General features: G+C 37.0%; 1 protein-coding gene across 1 annotated transcript; it reads right to left on the bottom strand.

Annotated features, from left to right (window-relative positions):
- Positions 1 to 385: 385 nt before the first annotated feature.
- LOC142831939 (olfactory receptor 1468-like) lies at positions 386 to 1324 on the bottom strand. Its single transcript, XM_075942360.1, has one exon. It carries the CDS (start codon positions 1322 to 1324, stop codon positions 386 to 388), a length of 939 nt encoding a protein of 312 aa, XP_075798475.1.
- Positions 1325 to 15760: the final 14436 nt, after the last annotated feature.

Genomic DNA, 15760 nt, shown 5'->3' with positions numbered 1-15760 from the left:
AGATGCCATGTAGTCATTGCTGGAGACACACACTGGATGAAAACCCTGCCTCTAGGACATGATAGGTGATAGACAGATTAATAGAGATTGATTAATTTAAGAAATAAGCTTAAGCTATTTGCCAAGAAATGTTTCAAATAATATAATTTCTATATTTTTTGAAATTTTCTATATAATTATTTTGGGTCTGGAAAACCCAGAAACAAAGGAGCAGCACCCACCAACATTTTTGCCTAGCTGAATTACTTTACAAAACTCCCTTTTGCAAATGAAATTATTATGGAGTATGTTCTTTTGTGTGGATACAATTGTAGGGATATATTTTTAAATATTATTCTCAATATATTTACTAGAGGAATTTAAGTAAAAAATCTCAGTGTTACCATTATAAAGAGATTTTATTCCTGCAAAGGATTCTTATCAGGGCTTCTTTTATGTCTCTGTTCCTCAGGCTGTAGATGAAGGGGTTCATCATGGGAGTCACCACTGTGTACATCATGGCCATGGCTGTCTCCTTCACAGTAGAGTTATTGGATGATGGACATAAGTAGAGACCAATAATTGTCCCATAGAACAGGGAGACCACAGACAGGTGGGAGCCACAGGTAGAAAAAACCTTGTGTATAACCTGAGCAGATGAAACTTTTATGATGGAGCAGACAATTTTTACATAAGACACAATGATCAATAAGAATGGAATGACAACAATGGGCCCTCCCAAGATAAATATCATTAGTTCATTAATAAAAATGTCAGAGCAGGCCAACTTGAGCAGAGCAGATGTGTCACAGAAAAAGTGGGGGATCACATTGTCCTCACAGAATGACAATCTAGCCACGAGTAGGGTGTGCAACATGGAATACAACATGGTACATACCCAGAATAACGCTACCATACACACACAGAGCTTGGTGCTTATGATGCTGGTGTAATGAAGGGGAAAGCAGATGGCCACATAGCGGTCATAGGCCATAGCCACAAGTAGAAAGTTTTCCATGTTTGCGAAAAACAGGAAAAAGTACATTTGTGTCAGACAACCTACATAGGAGATGGATGGATCTTGGCTCTGCATGTTCTGCAGTAATTTGGGCATTGTGACAGAGGAAAAGCAGAAGTCAGAAAAGGACAAATTACTGAGAAAGAAGTACATGGGTGTGTGGAGATGAGAGTCCAGTAGAATGAGGATGATGATGATGAGGTTCCCCAGGATGGTGGTGAGGTACATGGCCAGGAACAGGACATAGAATAGGTGCTGGTGCTCTGGGGGGATGGGAAGGCCCCGGAGGATGAAGTGAGAGATGACAGTTTGGTTTTTCATTATCATTCTTATTGTCCAGTATCCAAATGAGGAAATATTAGGATCCTTTTAAATTAAAAACAAAATGAACACATATTTAAGATACATTTTGTACAAAAAGAGATCTGACAGTGATTAGAGTGGCTATATCCTCAATCTCCTAATGTCTTTAATTATTATAATCATCACTGATTTTTTTCCAAGTTCTTCTTAACATGATTCTATCTCCCATCCTTTTCAAGAATATATATGTATTTTCTACTCTAATCCAATGGTACTAATGCTTCTCTCTCCTACTGCCTGCTCAACTGTTGTTTGTTCATTTGTAACTTGCTGTAATTTTATATATTGACATTATTGTAAAATTTGTTAATCTTTGTCATCATATATATATTTTTTCAAGAAAAATACACATACTCCAATGACTTAGATTACCATTTAAATCTCAGATGTATATGTCTCTATACCATACAAATTTCTGTTCCACTATTCACTAATAATCTTCTACCCACTGCATGTATTACAGGTATCAGGAACTCAAAAGCCCCAAAGGAAATTAATATTTTCACTTTGCTGTCTTCCAGAGAATTCCTCATTCTTTTACCTCTCAATTTTCTCATTGTATAGTGAAAGAAATTCAGGTTTGAATCAGAAATCTCTGAATGTTGATCCATTCATTTTTCACTCTCTTGTACTAGTATTGCAAATTATGCAGAATCACCCCATTATTATTTACCTATCTCATCCATCACTTTCCATTAGATTATATTCAAATATCAGGATCACCTTTTGTCTTTACTGGGATACAGAAGCAAATTCAACTCATGTCCATGTTCTTTTGTCTCTTGATGCTTCTCTTCTTCTTCAGCATGCTTCATTTACGCATTCTAACAGAGGCGTTCAATCGACTATTGTCTGATTTATTCTTCACATTACCAATGTTGCTCTGAGGATAATAAAAAACTCTTATCAGGGACACAAACACTGTTTCATTATCTCACGTGTGTCAGTGGTATTTCACCATATTGTCTCACAGTGACACTTGCTTTTGTCTCTTAACAAATGCTTGGGTTAAAACTCTTCCCCTTCCCCATTTTAGAGTTGCTCATCTACTTTACTGTCACTTCCTTCCCTCTTCTCCTCCGTCATTTGGTTCATCTTCATTTGTATGTAAAGGTATTGCTTATCACCTACACAGCTAGATTTATAATCTCCCCACACTAAGTAAAACCTTCATCCATGTCTCATATCATTCTACTTATATCCAATGCACTTATCATTTTAATCACTGCTTTAAGCTTCCATCACATAAATTGTAATCTACATGCATTAGAGGTCTTATATGACATAATTCTATTTGGTTATTTACAATATTTTTAATCTCTATCTAGGGCCATTATCTACTATGAATTATGATTTTTTTCAGTGAAAGTTTGTTGCCTGGTGCCCAAAATGATATAGATTTCTTCAACTTAAAAGTTATAAAATTCCCCATTTCAGTTGAAAGACATGGCCATTTGATTTACAACTAAGGTGGGTTAGACCCCGATATCAATTTTGGAAAAATTCTAGGGGTAATAAGATATTCTATGAATATCATTAAAATATGCAGATTTTGTGCAAAACAACTAAAATTTCATAACATGAGATTCATTCAGTCAGTTCAGTCAGATGAAAGAATTAGGGGAAAGGGGCAACACACTGTAGAAATCTTTTGCATTTTTGCCTTAGATAGAAGTCTATAACTTCCACTCTTCTCAGAGGCCCCAATATTATAGAGAGTTTTCAAATGTTCACCTTATCAGATGCCAATCTATGTAGTCAGTGTCCAAAGTCACATGCATGTGCACACACACACACACACACACACACACACACGTCATTCTGGGATTCTGTATAGCACTGACTAGTGAAGTTATTACATGTTTCAAAGCTGATAAAACAGGAGAAACATAAAGGTATCTAAGCAACTTCCTTTGGAATGCTACAACCAAGTCTGACTGCACGTATCTTCACAGACTGACAGTCTTTAATGCAGCTGAATTTAGAGTTTGTACACTTAGACTTTGCAGATTAGCCTGGCAAAGAAAAACCATGTGGGGGAAAAAATCACCCACCAATTAAAAAGATACTCACCTTAGGTATCCAAGACCGGCCTCAAGCAAACAGCACCCCTGACTCTTTCCCAAACACTGGGATTACAGTTATATGCCACTATTCCCAATTTCTGCTTCTCTTATAAACAAACAATACCTTTGTTTTTGGAGGCATGTGTACATAGATCACAATCCAGAGAAATCACCATCAACTGTTACCAATAATGGGTTAGTCGAGGCTGTGCCTTCATGCCTTCTTTAGATATGAGGCCCACCAGTCTCAAATTAAACAACACAGAAAAATACCAAGGGATATATTTCAAATGGTTGGTATACCTGTGTATTATCTTTGATTCTTTAGAAGAACTGATTTCGTTTATAGAGATTATATTTTACGTGAGCACCTAGATGATATTAAGATATTAATATCTTTCTTGATGGACTGCATTTAGGAGAAATAACAGATGTTACCACTAAAATACAGATTTGTGAACTTGTACAGATAAAATGGATCATCATCTTCTGTAGGACATTGTTCAGAGTTTGCTAAGACAACACAGTGAAAAGTATAGTAAACCATTCAGCACTAGAGCAGTGAACTCTATCTCACAGCACTACTCTCATGTTGAAAAGGTGTGGTATTGAGAGAAAACTGCATAATAAGAAATTGAAATGAAGCTATCAAAATGAAAGTGGTTATATGATGATGATCAAACATTCACAGTGTGATAAATTCTTGTGAGAAAGTGAAAAGACTAATGTTACCATACCTGAAATATGTCCTGCATGACACTGGAAATTTATGTGGATTGACAGCAAGACACCAGCTTATTTTTATGAATATACCCAGACCTAATGAGACTGAGTCAAAGTTTCTGGCTCAAGATCCTGCTCCCCTTATTTACTTGCAGGCACTGTAACTAGTGGCCTTTCTAATCATCGTCTATCTGCCCAACACTACTCACATCCACCTGTGGACATTCCTTGGTCTTAGGGGCCATGCATCCCTTAGGAGTCCAGATACTGTATAACTCATTAAAGGCAGAGTAATTACCCAGGTCCTTCCTAGGACCAATTTACCTAGTGGAGAACAATTACCGTCATCGATCATGCCTTCCTCTACTTAGTGGAAGGTAAAACTTAAAGAACAACTACAAAGAGAATAAACATATAGCATTAACAAGAAAACCAAAAAAAATGTAGAAAGATGCACACCCATTGAGTGTTAAAGCAATGAACAAGCTTCTGTTTGACTGGAATCCACTTTGTCAGAGGGAGAAATGTAGAAATTGACAAGAAAACCACCCAAGTTACCAGGCACTATTTTCATTGCTAATGAGTTAAAGCATCTCACACAACAAAAATTTACACAAGGAGCCACAAATGATTTTGAAAGGTACTTAGTTATGATAAAATAAAGTAGATATAAATATAATAACTGTAATTCTTTATTTTGGTTTTTAGAGACAGGGTTTCTCTGTGGTTTTGGATCCTGTCCTGGAACTAGCTCTTGTAGACCAGGCTGGTCTCGAACTCACAGAGATCCCCCTTCCTCTGCCTCCCAAGTGCTGGGATTAAAGGCGTGCGCCACCACCGCCCAGCAATAACTGTAATTCTTCTTGATAACTTTTGTTATGTAATTTTACTATGTTAAAATTAAAGCCTTCCTTTTCATTTAGACAGAAAAGGGGAGGTGATGTGGGATTTCCCTCTGTATTCTGTGAATAGAATTGGTTAATAAAGAAGCTGTATTGGATCTGTGATAGGGTAGAGCAGAGACAGGCAGAGAAAACTAAACTGAATGATGGGAGAAAGGAGGCAGAATCAGGGAGAAGCCATGTAGCTCCATAGGAGGCAGATGCTGGAAATTTATGTGTAAGTCATAGCCTTGTGGTGATACATGGATTAATGTAGATGGGTTAAATTAATATGTAAGAGGTAGCCAATACAAAGCTAGAGGTAATAGGCCAGGCCAGGCAGTGATTTAATTAATACAGTTTCTGTGTGTTTATTTTGGGTCTGAGCTGTGAGGCAGCTGAAAAACAAACAAGTTGCCTCTTACTACACTTTATCATTGGTAATTCTGTTGTACTATGACACTGAGATTTCAATTTACCCATGACAAAAATTGCAGCAACTTTTACAACCACATAGAGAATAATATTCTTGGAAGAATATTCAGTGAAAAAAAAGGTACACCTATTTCCATCCATTTGCATGCAAAATTCGAGAAGTCATTGTTTTTTACCGCAGCGTAGTACTCTAATGTGTATATATTCCATACTTTCTTCATCCATTCTTCCATTGAAGGGCATCTAGGTTGTTTCCAGGTTCTGGCTATTACAAATAATACTGCTATGAACATAGTTGAACAAATGCTTTTGTCATATAATAGGGTATCTCTTAGGTATATTCCCAAGAGTGGTATTCCTGGGTCCAGGGGTAGGTTGATCCAGAATTTCCTGAGAAACTGAAACACTGACTTCCATAGTGGTTGCACAAGATTACATTCCCACCAGCAATGGATGAGGGTACCCCTTCCTCCACAGCCTCTCCAGCAAAGGCTATCCTTGGTGTTTTTGACTTTAGACATTCTGACAGGTGTAAGATGATATCTCAAAGTTGTTTTGATTTGCATTTCCCTGATTGCTAAGGAAGTTGAGTATGACCTTAAGTGTCTTTTGGCCATTTGAACTTCTTCTGTTGAGAAATCTCTGTTCAGTTCAGTGCCCCATTTTTTAATTGGGTTAATTAGCATTTTAAAGTCTAGTTTCTTGAGTTCTCTATATATTTTGGAGATCAGACCTTTGTCTGTTGCGGGGTTGGTGAAGATCTTCTCCCAGTCAGTAGGTTGCCTTTGTGTCTTAGTGACAATGTCCTTTGCTTTACAGAAGCTTCTCAGTTTCAGTAGGTCCCATTTATTCAATGTTGCCCTTAATGTCTGTGCTTCTGGGGTTATACATAGGAAGCGATCTCCTGTGCCCATCTGTTGTAGGGTATTTCCCACTTTCTCTTCTATCAGGTTCAGTGTGTTCGGACTGATATTGAGGTCTTTAATCCATTTGGACTTGAGTTTTGCACGGTGATATATATGGGTCTATTTTCATTCTTCTACAGGTTGACATCCAGTGTGCCAGCACCATTTGTTGAAGATGCTTTCTTTCTTCCATTGTATACTTTTAGCTCCTTTATCAAAAATGAGGTGTTCATAGGTTTGTGGGTTAAAATCTGGGTCTTCTATATGATTCCATTGGTCGACTTCTCTGTTTTTATGCCAGTACCACACTGTTTTCATTAGTGTAGCTCTGTAATAGAATTTGAAGTCAGGGATGGTAATGCCTCCAGAAGATCAAAAAAAAAAGGTACACCATAAAAGTCATCTGAATCACTTTCTAGTTTTATGAATAGTTATGCACATAGAGAAGTGGTTGCTCTGGTAATTGGGTAGGAAATGATATAATAAATCAAAACATGGAGAAGATGTGATAGAACTCACCATTCAAGTTGTTTGTGTTAAGACTGAAATGCTCACAGAGCCTTACATGAAGATTTGGACTGGACAGACATGCAACACTGTAAAGAGCTCTGAAGGTGCTGGTCTTTGAATGAAAATAAAGAAGTCAATAAAGTCTAGAATACAGGAACAGAATTTACACCATATTTATAGGGACAAGGTAGGGAATGAATGAATCAAGGTAAGAGACCTAGTTCGTAGCATACTAGAGTGTATAACATTTCAAGTGACTTGAAAGAAGTAGGACAGCATGTTTTTCAAGTAATATAAAATACTTGCATAAAATATTTTGCAGGCAAATGAAAAACAAAAGGCAATGTTTGAAACTGAATTTTGTTATATCCCAGGTTCTTTCTATGGTTTTGGGCAAATAAACTACTGGTTAATAATTTGAGGGGAAAAATGGTGCAAATAACACCATTATGTAAGAGTATGACAAAAATTTGTTGAAAGTCAGGAAAGGTCAGAAAAGACAACACAGAAATAAAAAGAAAAGGGAAAAATAAGAGATGAACTGATGTAAAAAATGGTGTAGAAATTACAGTAGTAGACATTAGAAAAAGTTTTTTTTTTAACTATTTGGGTGCTATGGACCATCACCCTAGGATCATGAAACATCATTTATTCATATTTAAATATTATACTACAGCTAACATATCAAACTGAATAAAAGAGTAAAACATTTGAATAATTTGGAATCAACCAACTTCAATACCCACAGGATGTTCCGACCTACCACAAGGATACTTGCTCAACTCTGTTTAATGCAGCTTTATTCATAATTGTCATGTTCTGAGAACAATGTAGATGTCTCTCAACTGAAGAATGGATAAAGAAAAATAAGGTTATTTTCGCAAGGGAGTATTTCTTGGATGTTTAAAAAAATGACATGGAATTTGCATGCAATTTATTGCATCAAGAAGATGTCATGTTGAGTGAGGTAACCTAGAACCAGAATGCCAAATATGGCATGTATTTAATTATAAGTGGATATTAGCTGTTAAGTAAATTATAATCAATCTACAATTCATAGACCTAAAGATGTTACATTAATAGGAGGACAATAGTGTGGAAGCATGGACCTCTTTGTTAAGGAGAAATAGAATAGATTCTTCAGGGGGACTGACTGTGGGTGGGGATGGGAATGTAAGGGATGAGATGCAGGGGACAGAGGGAGAGAATACTGGGAGAGACTGTAGGAATTGGACCATATTTCTAGGGCAGTGTAGTAACCTAGTGCAGTGATAAGTACTTGGAATATTTGAGAACTTCTGATAATGGATAATACAGAGTCTGAGCTGGCAATATTTTGTAGTCAGGGAAGTTCCTGGTGATGGGATAGGGTTGCATCTGTTTGAGTTGCTGGTTATGGATGTCCTTTGAAGACCTACAAATAACCCAGGCTGATGCTAGCACAGATATTAGTTCTTTGAAATGTGGCAGATGGGCCCAGTTGCCAGAGACAATATCCTTGCATGGCTTACAGAGAACAAGCTGATGCAGGTTTGACCTTAACCCTTTCATTCTAGATTCATTAGCACATGAAAGAACTCTGCAGCCTACAGAAAGAGAAACCTGAACACTAACCTAGAGACGAATCCCTCCAACTACAATCTGTATTGACTGAAAGATCTGCTTTGGAAATGGTGTTGTAGAATTTGTTAGGGTTTGGTTTTACTTCAGGCCATCTCACCATTTGGAACCCATCCCCTGGATGGTCAGGAACCAGGGACTGCATAGTCCAGAGTCTTATGTAGAACCTAACTGGCAAAAAAAAAAATCAATGAAATGATTGTTAATGATACTGTTCTGTTTTCATAGGTCAGTGACTTGTCCAGCCTTCATCATAGGGCCTTCCTTCAGCAGCAGATGGGAGCAGGTGCAGGGAACCACAGTCAGATATCATTCAGAGAAAACATCTAAACTGGAGGTCTCTATTGGGTCTCTAACCTTTGAGACAAGGGAGCACCAGGGAAGGGTTCCAGGAAAGAGTATAGGAGTCAGAGGGGATGGAGGACACAAGGAGAACATGGCCCACCGCATCAATTAAGTAGAGCTCACACAGGCTCACAGGGACTATCGAGACCCTACAGGTCAGATGCACATGTGAATTCACTGAAGTTGTGACCTGAACCTATAAGACCTGCACAAGTCAATCCAGACCTGACCAAATAGCTATTTGCAATTGAAACCTGCCAGCAGAGAGAAACTCAGTTTTCTTCAGTGGAGTGATTCTGAGTCTATCAACCACACTTCAGAGTAGGACCCATGTTTAGGAGTAATTTGCCAACACAAATCAGATTTTATGTTTTATGCTGTTTTTCTTTAGTTGTTAGCTAATTTGATTGCTTCTTTATCAAGTAAGGTAAAGAAAATGGACTTGGGTGGGTATAAAAGTGGGTAATCAAGGTTATAGAGCTGAAATTGAAAGAAAAATGTGCTAAAACTACACTGTACGAAATTCCTAAAGACAGATATCTCCTGAGTAAACTGGGGGCATGGGAGAGATGTAGGGTAAAATGGGTGAGTGTAGGGGGCAGGATAAAATGAGGGAACCAGAACAGGATGGTGGAATTGAGGGCAGGACAGAGAGGAAGAACAAAGAAAGAGGTATTTTGATAGAGGGCACCATTATGGAGTTAGGAAGAAACTTGAAACTAGGAAAATTCTCAGGAATGCACAGGGATGACCCAGCTAGGACCCTAAGCAATAGTGGAGAAGGTGCCTGAACTGGCCTTTTACTTTATTCAGATAGACAACTACCTTAATTGAAATCATAGAACCTTCGTCCAGTAACTGATGGGAGCAGATGCCGAGATTTACAACTAAGCACTGGGCTAAGCTCCCAGAGTCCTGTTGAAGAGACAAAGGAATGATCATATTTTCAAATGGGTGAAGACCATGATGGGGAAACCACAGAAACAACTAAACCAAGTTAGTGCAAATTCAATGGATCCAGACTGAGAACTGGGTAACTTACATAGGAATGAAAGAGGACTTCTCAATGTGGGTGACAGTAGTGTGGTTTGGACAGTTTGTGAGGCCACCGGCAGTGGAACCAGGAATTAACCCTACTGCATGAACTTGATTTTTGAATCCCATTCCTTATGGAGGATACCTCGCTCAGCCTAGATACAGTGGAGAGGGCCTTGGTCCTGCCTGAGACTTTGTGGACTCCCAACGGGAGGCCTTACCCTCTTTAAGGAGTTGATGGGAGTGAGGTTGGGGAAGAAGGGAAAGTAGGAAGATGGGAGGGGGGAGGGAGAAGTGAAATTGGTCTATAATTTTTTTTTTAAAAAAAAAGAATGTAAGGAATGTAAATCTGATAAAACTGTGGCTCCTATCGAATGATTTTCTAGAATTGCTCAAGCAAGGCAGAGGATAGTATCATTGAGTTATTTTTCTCTTTCTTAATTAAACAACTTTGTAAGATTCCTATTTGCAATTGAAAATATCATGTTGCTCATTATTGTCTTAGTATGTGGATCACATTGTGGGAAAATATTTGTGATACTATAAACAAAATATAAGATAAATTTAAGTAAAATTTTAGTATTGGCATTATAAGGAGATTTTATTATTACAAAAAATTCATATCAGTGCCTTTTTCCTATGCCTGTTCCTCAAGTTGTAGATGAAGAGATTAATCATGGGAGATACCATTGCGTATATATATCATCATGGCCATGGGAGTATCCCTCACAGTAGAGTTACAACCAGATGGGCATATGTAGACAGAAATAACTGAGCCATAGAATAGTGAAACCACAGGCAGATGGGAGTCAGAAGGTGAAAAGACCTTGTAGAGAAGCAGAGCAGAACAAACCCTTACGATGGAGGAGATAATTCGTACACAGAAAACAAATGTAAGAATGAAATTAAAATATTAAGCCCTCCCAAGGTAAATATTATTCATTCATTAATGTAAATGTTGGAGCAGGGCAACTTGAGCATAGTAGATATGTCACAGAAAAAGTAGGAATCACATTGTCTTCACAGCATGATAATCTTGCAAAGCGTAGGGGGTACAACATGGAATGCAGCCTTGTAAGTATCCAGGACAATGCTACCAGTCACACACAGAGCTTGGGGATACTGTTGTAATCAAAAGGGTAACAAATAGCCACATACTGGTCATAGGCCCACAAGAAGAATGTTCTCCATGTCTCCGGAAACCATTAAAAAGTGTATTTGTGTCAGAAAATCTACATAGGGGATAGATGGATCCTGGATTTGCATGTTCTATATTAATTTGGCACTGAGCCGGAGAAAAATTATAGGTCATAGAAGGACAAGTTACTGAGAAAGAAGTGCATGGGTGTGAAGAGATGGGCATTCATTAGAACGTGGATGATGATGAGGAGGTCCCCCAGGACAGTGGTGTGGGACATAGCCAGGAACAGGGCATGGAACAGATGCCAGTGCTCTGGGGGAATCAGCAGATGCAAGAGGATGAACTTGATACAACAGTTTGGTTGCTCATTATTGTCTTTCAGCCATCTTAGTTTTCTGTTTAAGTCTGTACCCCATTTTTATAGGATTATTTGTTCTTTTGTTTACCAATTTCTTGAGTTCTGGGGCTATTTTGGAGATCATTCTTCTGTCTGATGCTGGGCTGGTGAAGATCTCTTCCCATTCTGTAGACTGCCATTTTATCTTGTTGACAATGTCTTTTGCCTTATAGAAGCTTCTCAGTTTCAGGAGGTCCCATTTATTAATTGTTTCTTTCACTTTCTATGTTACTGAGGTTATATTTAGGAAGTAATCTCCTGTGCCAATACGTTCAAGTGTACTTACCATTTTCTCTTCTGCAAGGTTCAGTGTGGTTGGCTTTATGTTAAGGTCTTTGATTCATTTTTACTTGAGTTTTCTGCATGGTGGTAGATATGGATCTATTTTCATTCTTCTACATGCTGATATACAGTTATGCCAATTCCATTTGTTGAATATGCTTTCTTCTTTCTATTTTGTATTTTTTGCTTCTTTGTCAAAAATCAGGTGTATGGAGAGAAAATCACAGTTATCCCACTGAAATCAGAAACAAGACAAGGTTGTACACTCTATCCATATTTATTTAATATAGTTCTTGAGGTTCTAGCTAGAGCAATAAGACAACAAAAGGTGGTCAAGAGGATACAAACCGGGAAAAAAAAGAAGTCAAACTCTCACTCATTGCGGATGATATGACAGTTTACATAAGCAACCCCAAAACTTCTACCAAGGAACTTCTACAACTCATAAACACCTTTAGTAATGTAGTAGAATAACTAAAAAAAAATCAGTAGTCCTCCTTTACCCAAATGATAAAGGGGCTGTGAAAGAATTCAGAGAAACATCACCCTTCATAACAGCAACTAATAGCATAAAATATCTTGAAGTAACTCTAACCAAACAAGCAGAAAACCTGTATGACAAGAATATTAAATCTTTGAAGAAAGAAATTGAAGAAGATACCCAAAACTGGAAAGATCTCCCATACTCTTGGGTAGGTAGAATTATCATAATCATTCTTAATCTCTAACTAGAGCCAGTACCTGTCATGGTGAATGAATTTGGCCAGTAAAAATTTGTTACCTTCTGCTCGAACTAATTTTGATTTCTTCAACTTCAATGAAGAAAATTTACCCACTTAAATAGAAATACCTGATAAATTGACACTCAAATTTTCACTTTATAATAAATGTTGGATATCTAATTTTGTATTTCTTCAGTGGTAGGGTTAGTAATTTGTATTACTCCTCAGTAAGACTGATTATTCCAAATCATATCCATGTGGTCTAATTCACAAAATGTCATTGATATCCATGCAGAAATCAGGATGAGTAGTTTTATGAAAAACAAAAAAAAAGGAGAAGCAAAAGTTAGTTTTGAATTTTTACTTGAGTTATTCCTAAGATGCTCAAGTGTTTATACTGTGTGTGGCAGTTCATTTAGGCATCGAGTGCTTAAGCCTGATCCAAGTTTTTAAAAAATACTAGTTATGCAGATAGTCTTGATTTTTTTGAGAATATATTTGTCAGTATAACTATGTAGATTGCTTATAAATGTCATTTAATATATACACTTTGAGTAAAGTAACTAACATTTCATAACATGATGAGTTTCATGCAATTTGATGACTTTTCTAGACCCAATTTACACCTGTGGTTTCTAGTGAAGACCAGTTATTATGACCTATCACTCCTTACTACCTAGACAAGAGTAAATTTTAAAAAACACTGAATAAAACTCTTAAACAAATAGCAGCGATAAGAAACCCCCAAACATTAAAATGATGCAAACTTCTTGCCAGTTCGTGTAATGTACAGGGTTCTACTTGACTGAAGCTCACTTTCCTAGGGGGGAAATTGAATAAGGGTGACTGGAAAACCACCCCATATTATCAAGCCTCATTCTGATTGTTAATGACTGAAAGTGTCTCTTTTTTTCTTTTCTTTTTTTTATTGAGAAAATGAGAAAAAAAACAAGTTTCCACCTCCTCCCAGCCTCCCATTTCCCTCCCCCTCCTCCCACCCTTCTCCCCCTACCCTCACTCCTCTCCCCCTCCCTCTCCAGTCCAAAGAGCAGTCAGGGTTCCCTGCCCTGTGGTAAGTCCTAGGTCCTCCCCCCTCCGTCCATATCTAGGAAGGTGAACATCCAAACTGGGTAGGCTCCCACAAAGCCAGCACATTACGTAGGATCAAAACCCCTTGTCATTGTCCTTGGCGTCTCATCAGCTCTTGTTAGAAAAATATTATACAAGAAGCTATCAGTAGTCTAATTTTTTGTGAGGCAATTTCTCTATAGTTTTGGAACCTGTCTTGAAGCTAGCTCTTATAGCCCAGGCTGGCCTTGAACTCACAGAGATCTGCCTGCCACTGCTTCCTGAGTTCTGGGATTAAAGGTATGTATATCAGAAGTTTTTTTTATTTGGGACGGGGTTGGTTGTAAACCTAGTCTTTAATGGATGAGCCATTAATCACTCCAGCCCATTCAACATTAGTTTTTAAGCAGAGAAAGAAAGAAGAAAACCACAAACATTGGAAAGAATCTTAAGTAAGTATCTTAACAGATATTCAACCTTCTGGAAAATTTTAAACTTCATCATCCAACTTTCAATGTGTGCCAATATGTGAAAAGTCAGAAGTACGGCAAGCAGATGACAAGTTTAATACTTACTTAAGCCAATAGAAGAGCAGTCCAATTTCCTATGCATGTTCACTCATTTTGTCTTCTTACCTTTCCAGGAAAACCTTAATTGAAACTTATACTACCAGTTCCACACCCCTCTCCTTATATGTGAGATCACTTCTTAATTTCTTGTTCTATCAGTTCACCCTTGATCATGAGTCTTTAGGTTGAATTTATAATTCCTTCCTTCAGGATAATTTCATGAACATTATAGTCATCAGTTTGATGGAGTTCTGTTTGTGATAATGACACACAAAATTTCAACCCCAGGGAATCTTGATCCTTATAGGTCTAACTTTTACTGGGCTCTTAGAGATGATTTTTAAATGTGGAAATAGTAGTTGGGCTCTAAGGATTTATCCAGGATCTGAGACACTGTGCTGCCAGTTATGGTTGTATACAACAATCACATTTTGCTTGCTAGTTAATTGGTTTCAATTACTCCAAGAAGAATGATGCATCTGGTCTTTGTGTTTTGGTGGACACAAGAAGCAAAAACACTTGTGTTAGGCTCAAGTTCCAACTCAATCATCCTTGATTACTGTTATGTACATTTACATAAATATAATTCTATTTCCTTAGTATTTTCAGTGTTGTTTAAAGCAATTTACAATGCTTAACAATCCCCCCAAAGAAGTCCTGTGCCCATTCACACATATACTTAACTCTAACTCTCCACATGCAATTTCATTCTACTTTATATTTGTACTTATATTTGTATGTTTGTACTACTCTTGGCATTTCATGTGAATATAAGATCCTCATGTTTAGCTTCTTTCTATTATCACGTTTTTTTGTTACATTTGTGTATCCCTACATGCCAATAATTGATCTTTATTGCCAAATAATATGTACAGATTATTTTACAGATATTCATTGATTATTTCCTTAATCATTGGTTAATCTTTTCCACTTAGGGACAATGGTAGTGAAATTTCTGTGAATATGAATGTACAGTCATTTCTTTGATTAAATTATTGTAGTTATGTACCTATTCAAATGCTAATTCTATGTTAATAGATTATTTCTCTTTCTAATTTTTAATATATTGTAAAGTAAAAACCCATTCTTATTTAAATTAACCTACAAGGTATTTGGATTTCTTGCAGCATTTTCATTGTACTAATTTTGTCCATCATCTTCTCAATGCATTCTTATCCCATCTCTGTATCTCCATCCCTGCCCAAAACCTGCTGCAATTCAATATTTTCTCTTTCACTTTCATATTACATGTATTCCTTTGTCTTATACAGCTCCTCCATAAGGCTTACCTAAATATCAGATACAACTCTTCATGCATTGGTCAGCAGTGACTAAGGCTCTTTGACATTGTATGGTACATATTGAATAGACAGCATAAAAAAAGAAAATATAAATGTACAATAATATTTGAAAACATGTTCAACATATTAAAACTCACCCATTTGTTATATCTAGAACTTTAAAGATAGTTTTTAATCATAATTAACTGTCAACAAGTAAAACCATGGAAAATTGTTACCAAGATAAGGGATGCTATTGCATATCTATGATAGATCTCTTCAAAAATATAAAATGATGATTTAAGAAATTAATATTTGACTATCCTGGGTTTTTTGTTTTTCCATATAAAGTTGATTATTGTCCTCTCCAGATCTGTAAAGAATTTTGATGGGATCTTGATGGGGATTGCATTGAATCTAT

Source organism: Microtus pennsylvanicus, chromosome 11, assembly GCF_037038515.1.
Source record: "Microtus pennsylvanicus isolate mMicPen1 chromosome 11, mMicPen1.hap1, whole genome shotgun sequence".
Taxonomy (NCBI): Eukaryota; Metazoa; Chordata; class Mammalia; order Rodentia; family Cricetidae; genus Microtus; species Microtus pennsylvanicus.
This window is presented reverse-complemented; position numbering and strand designations above follow the sequence as displayed.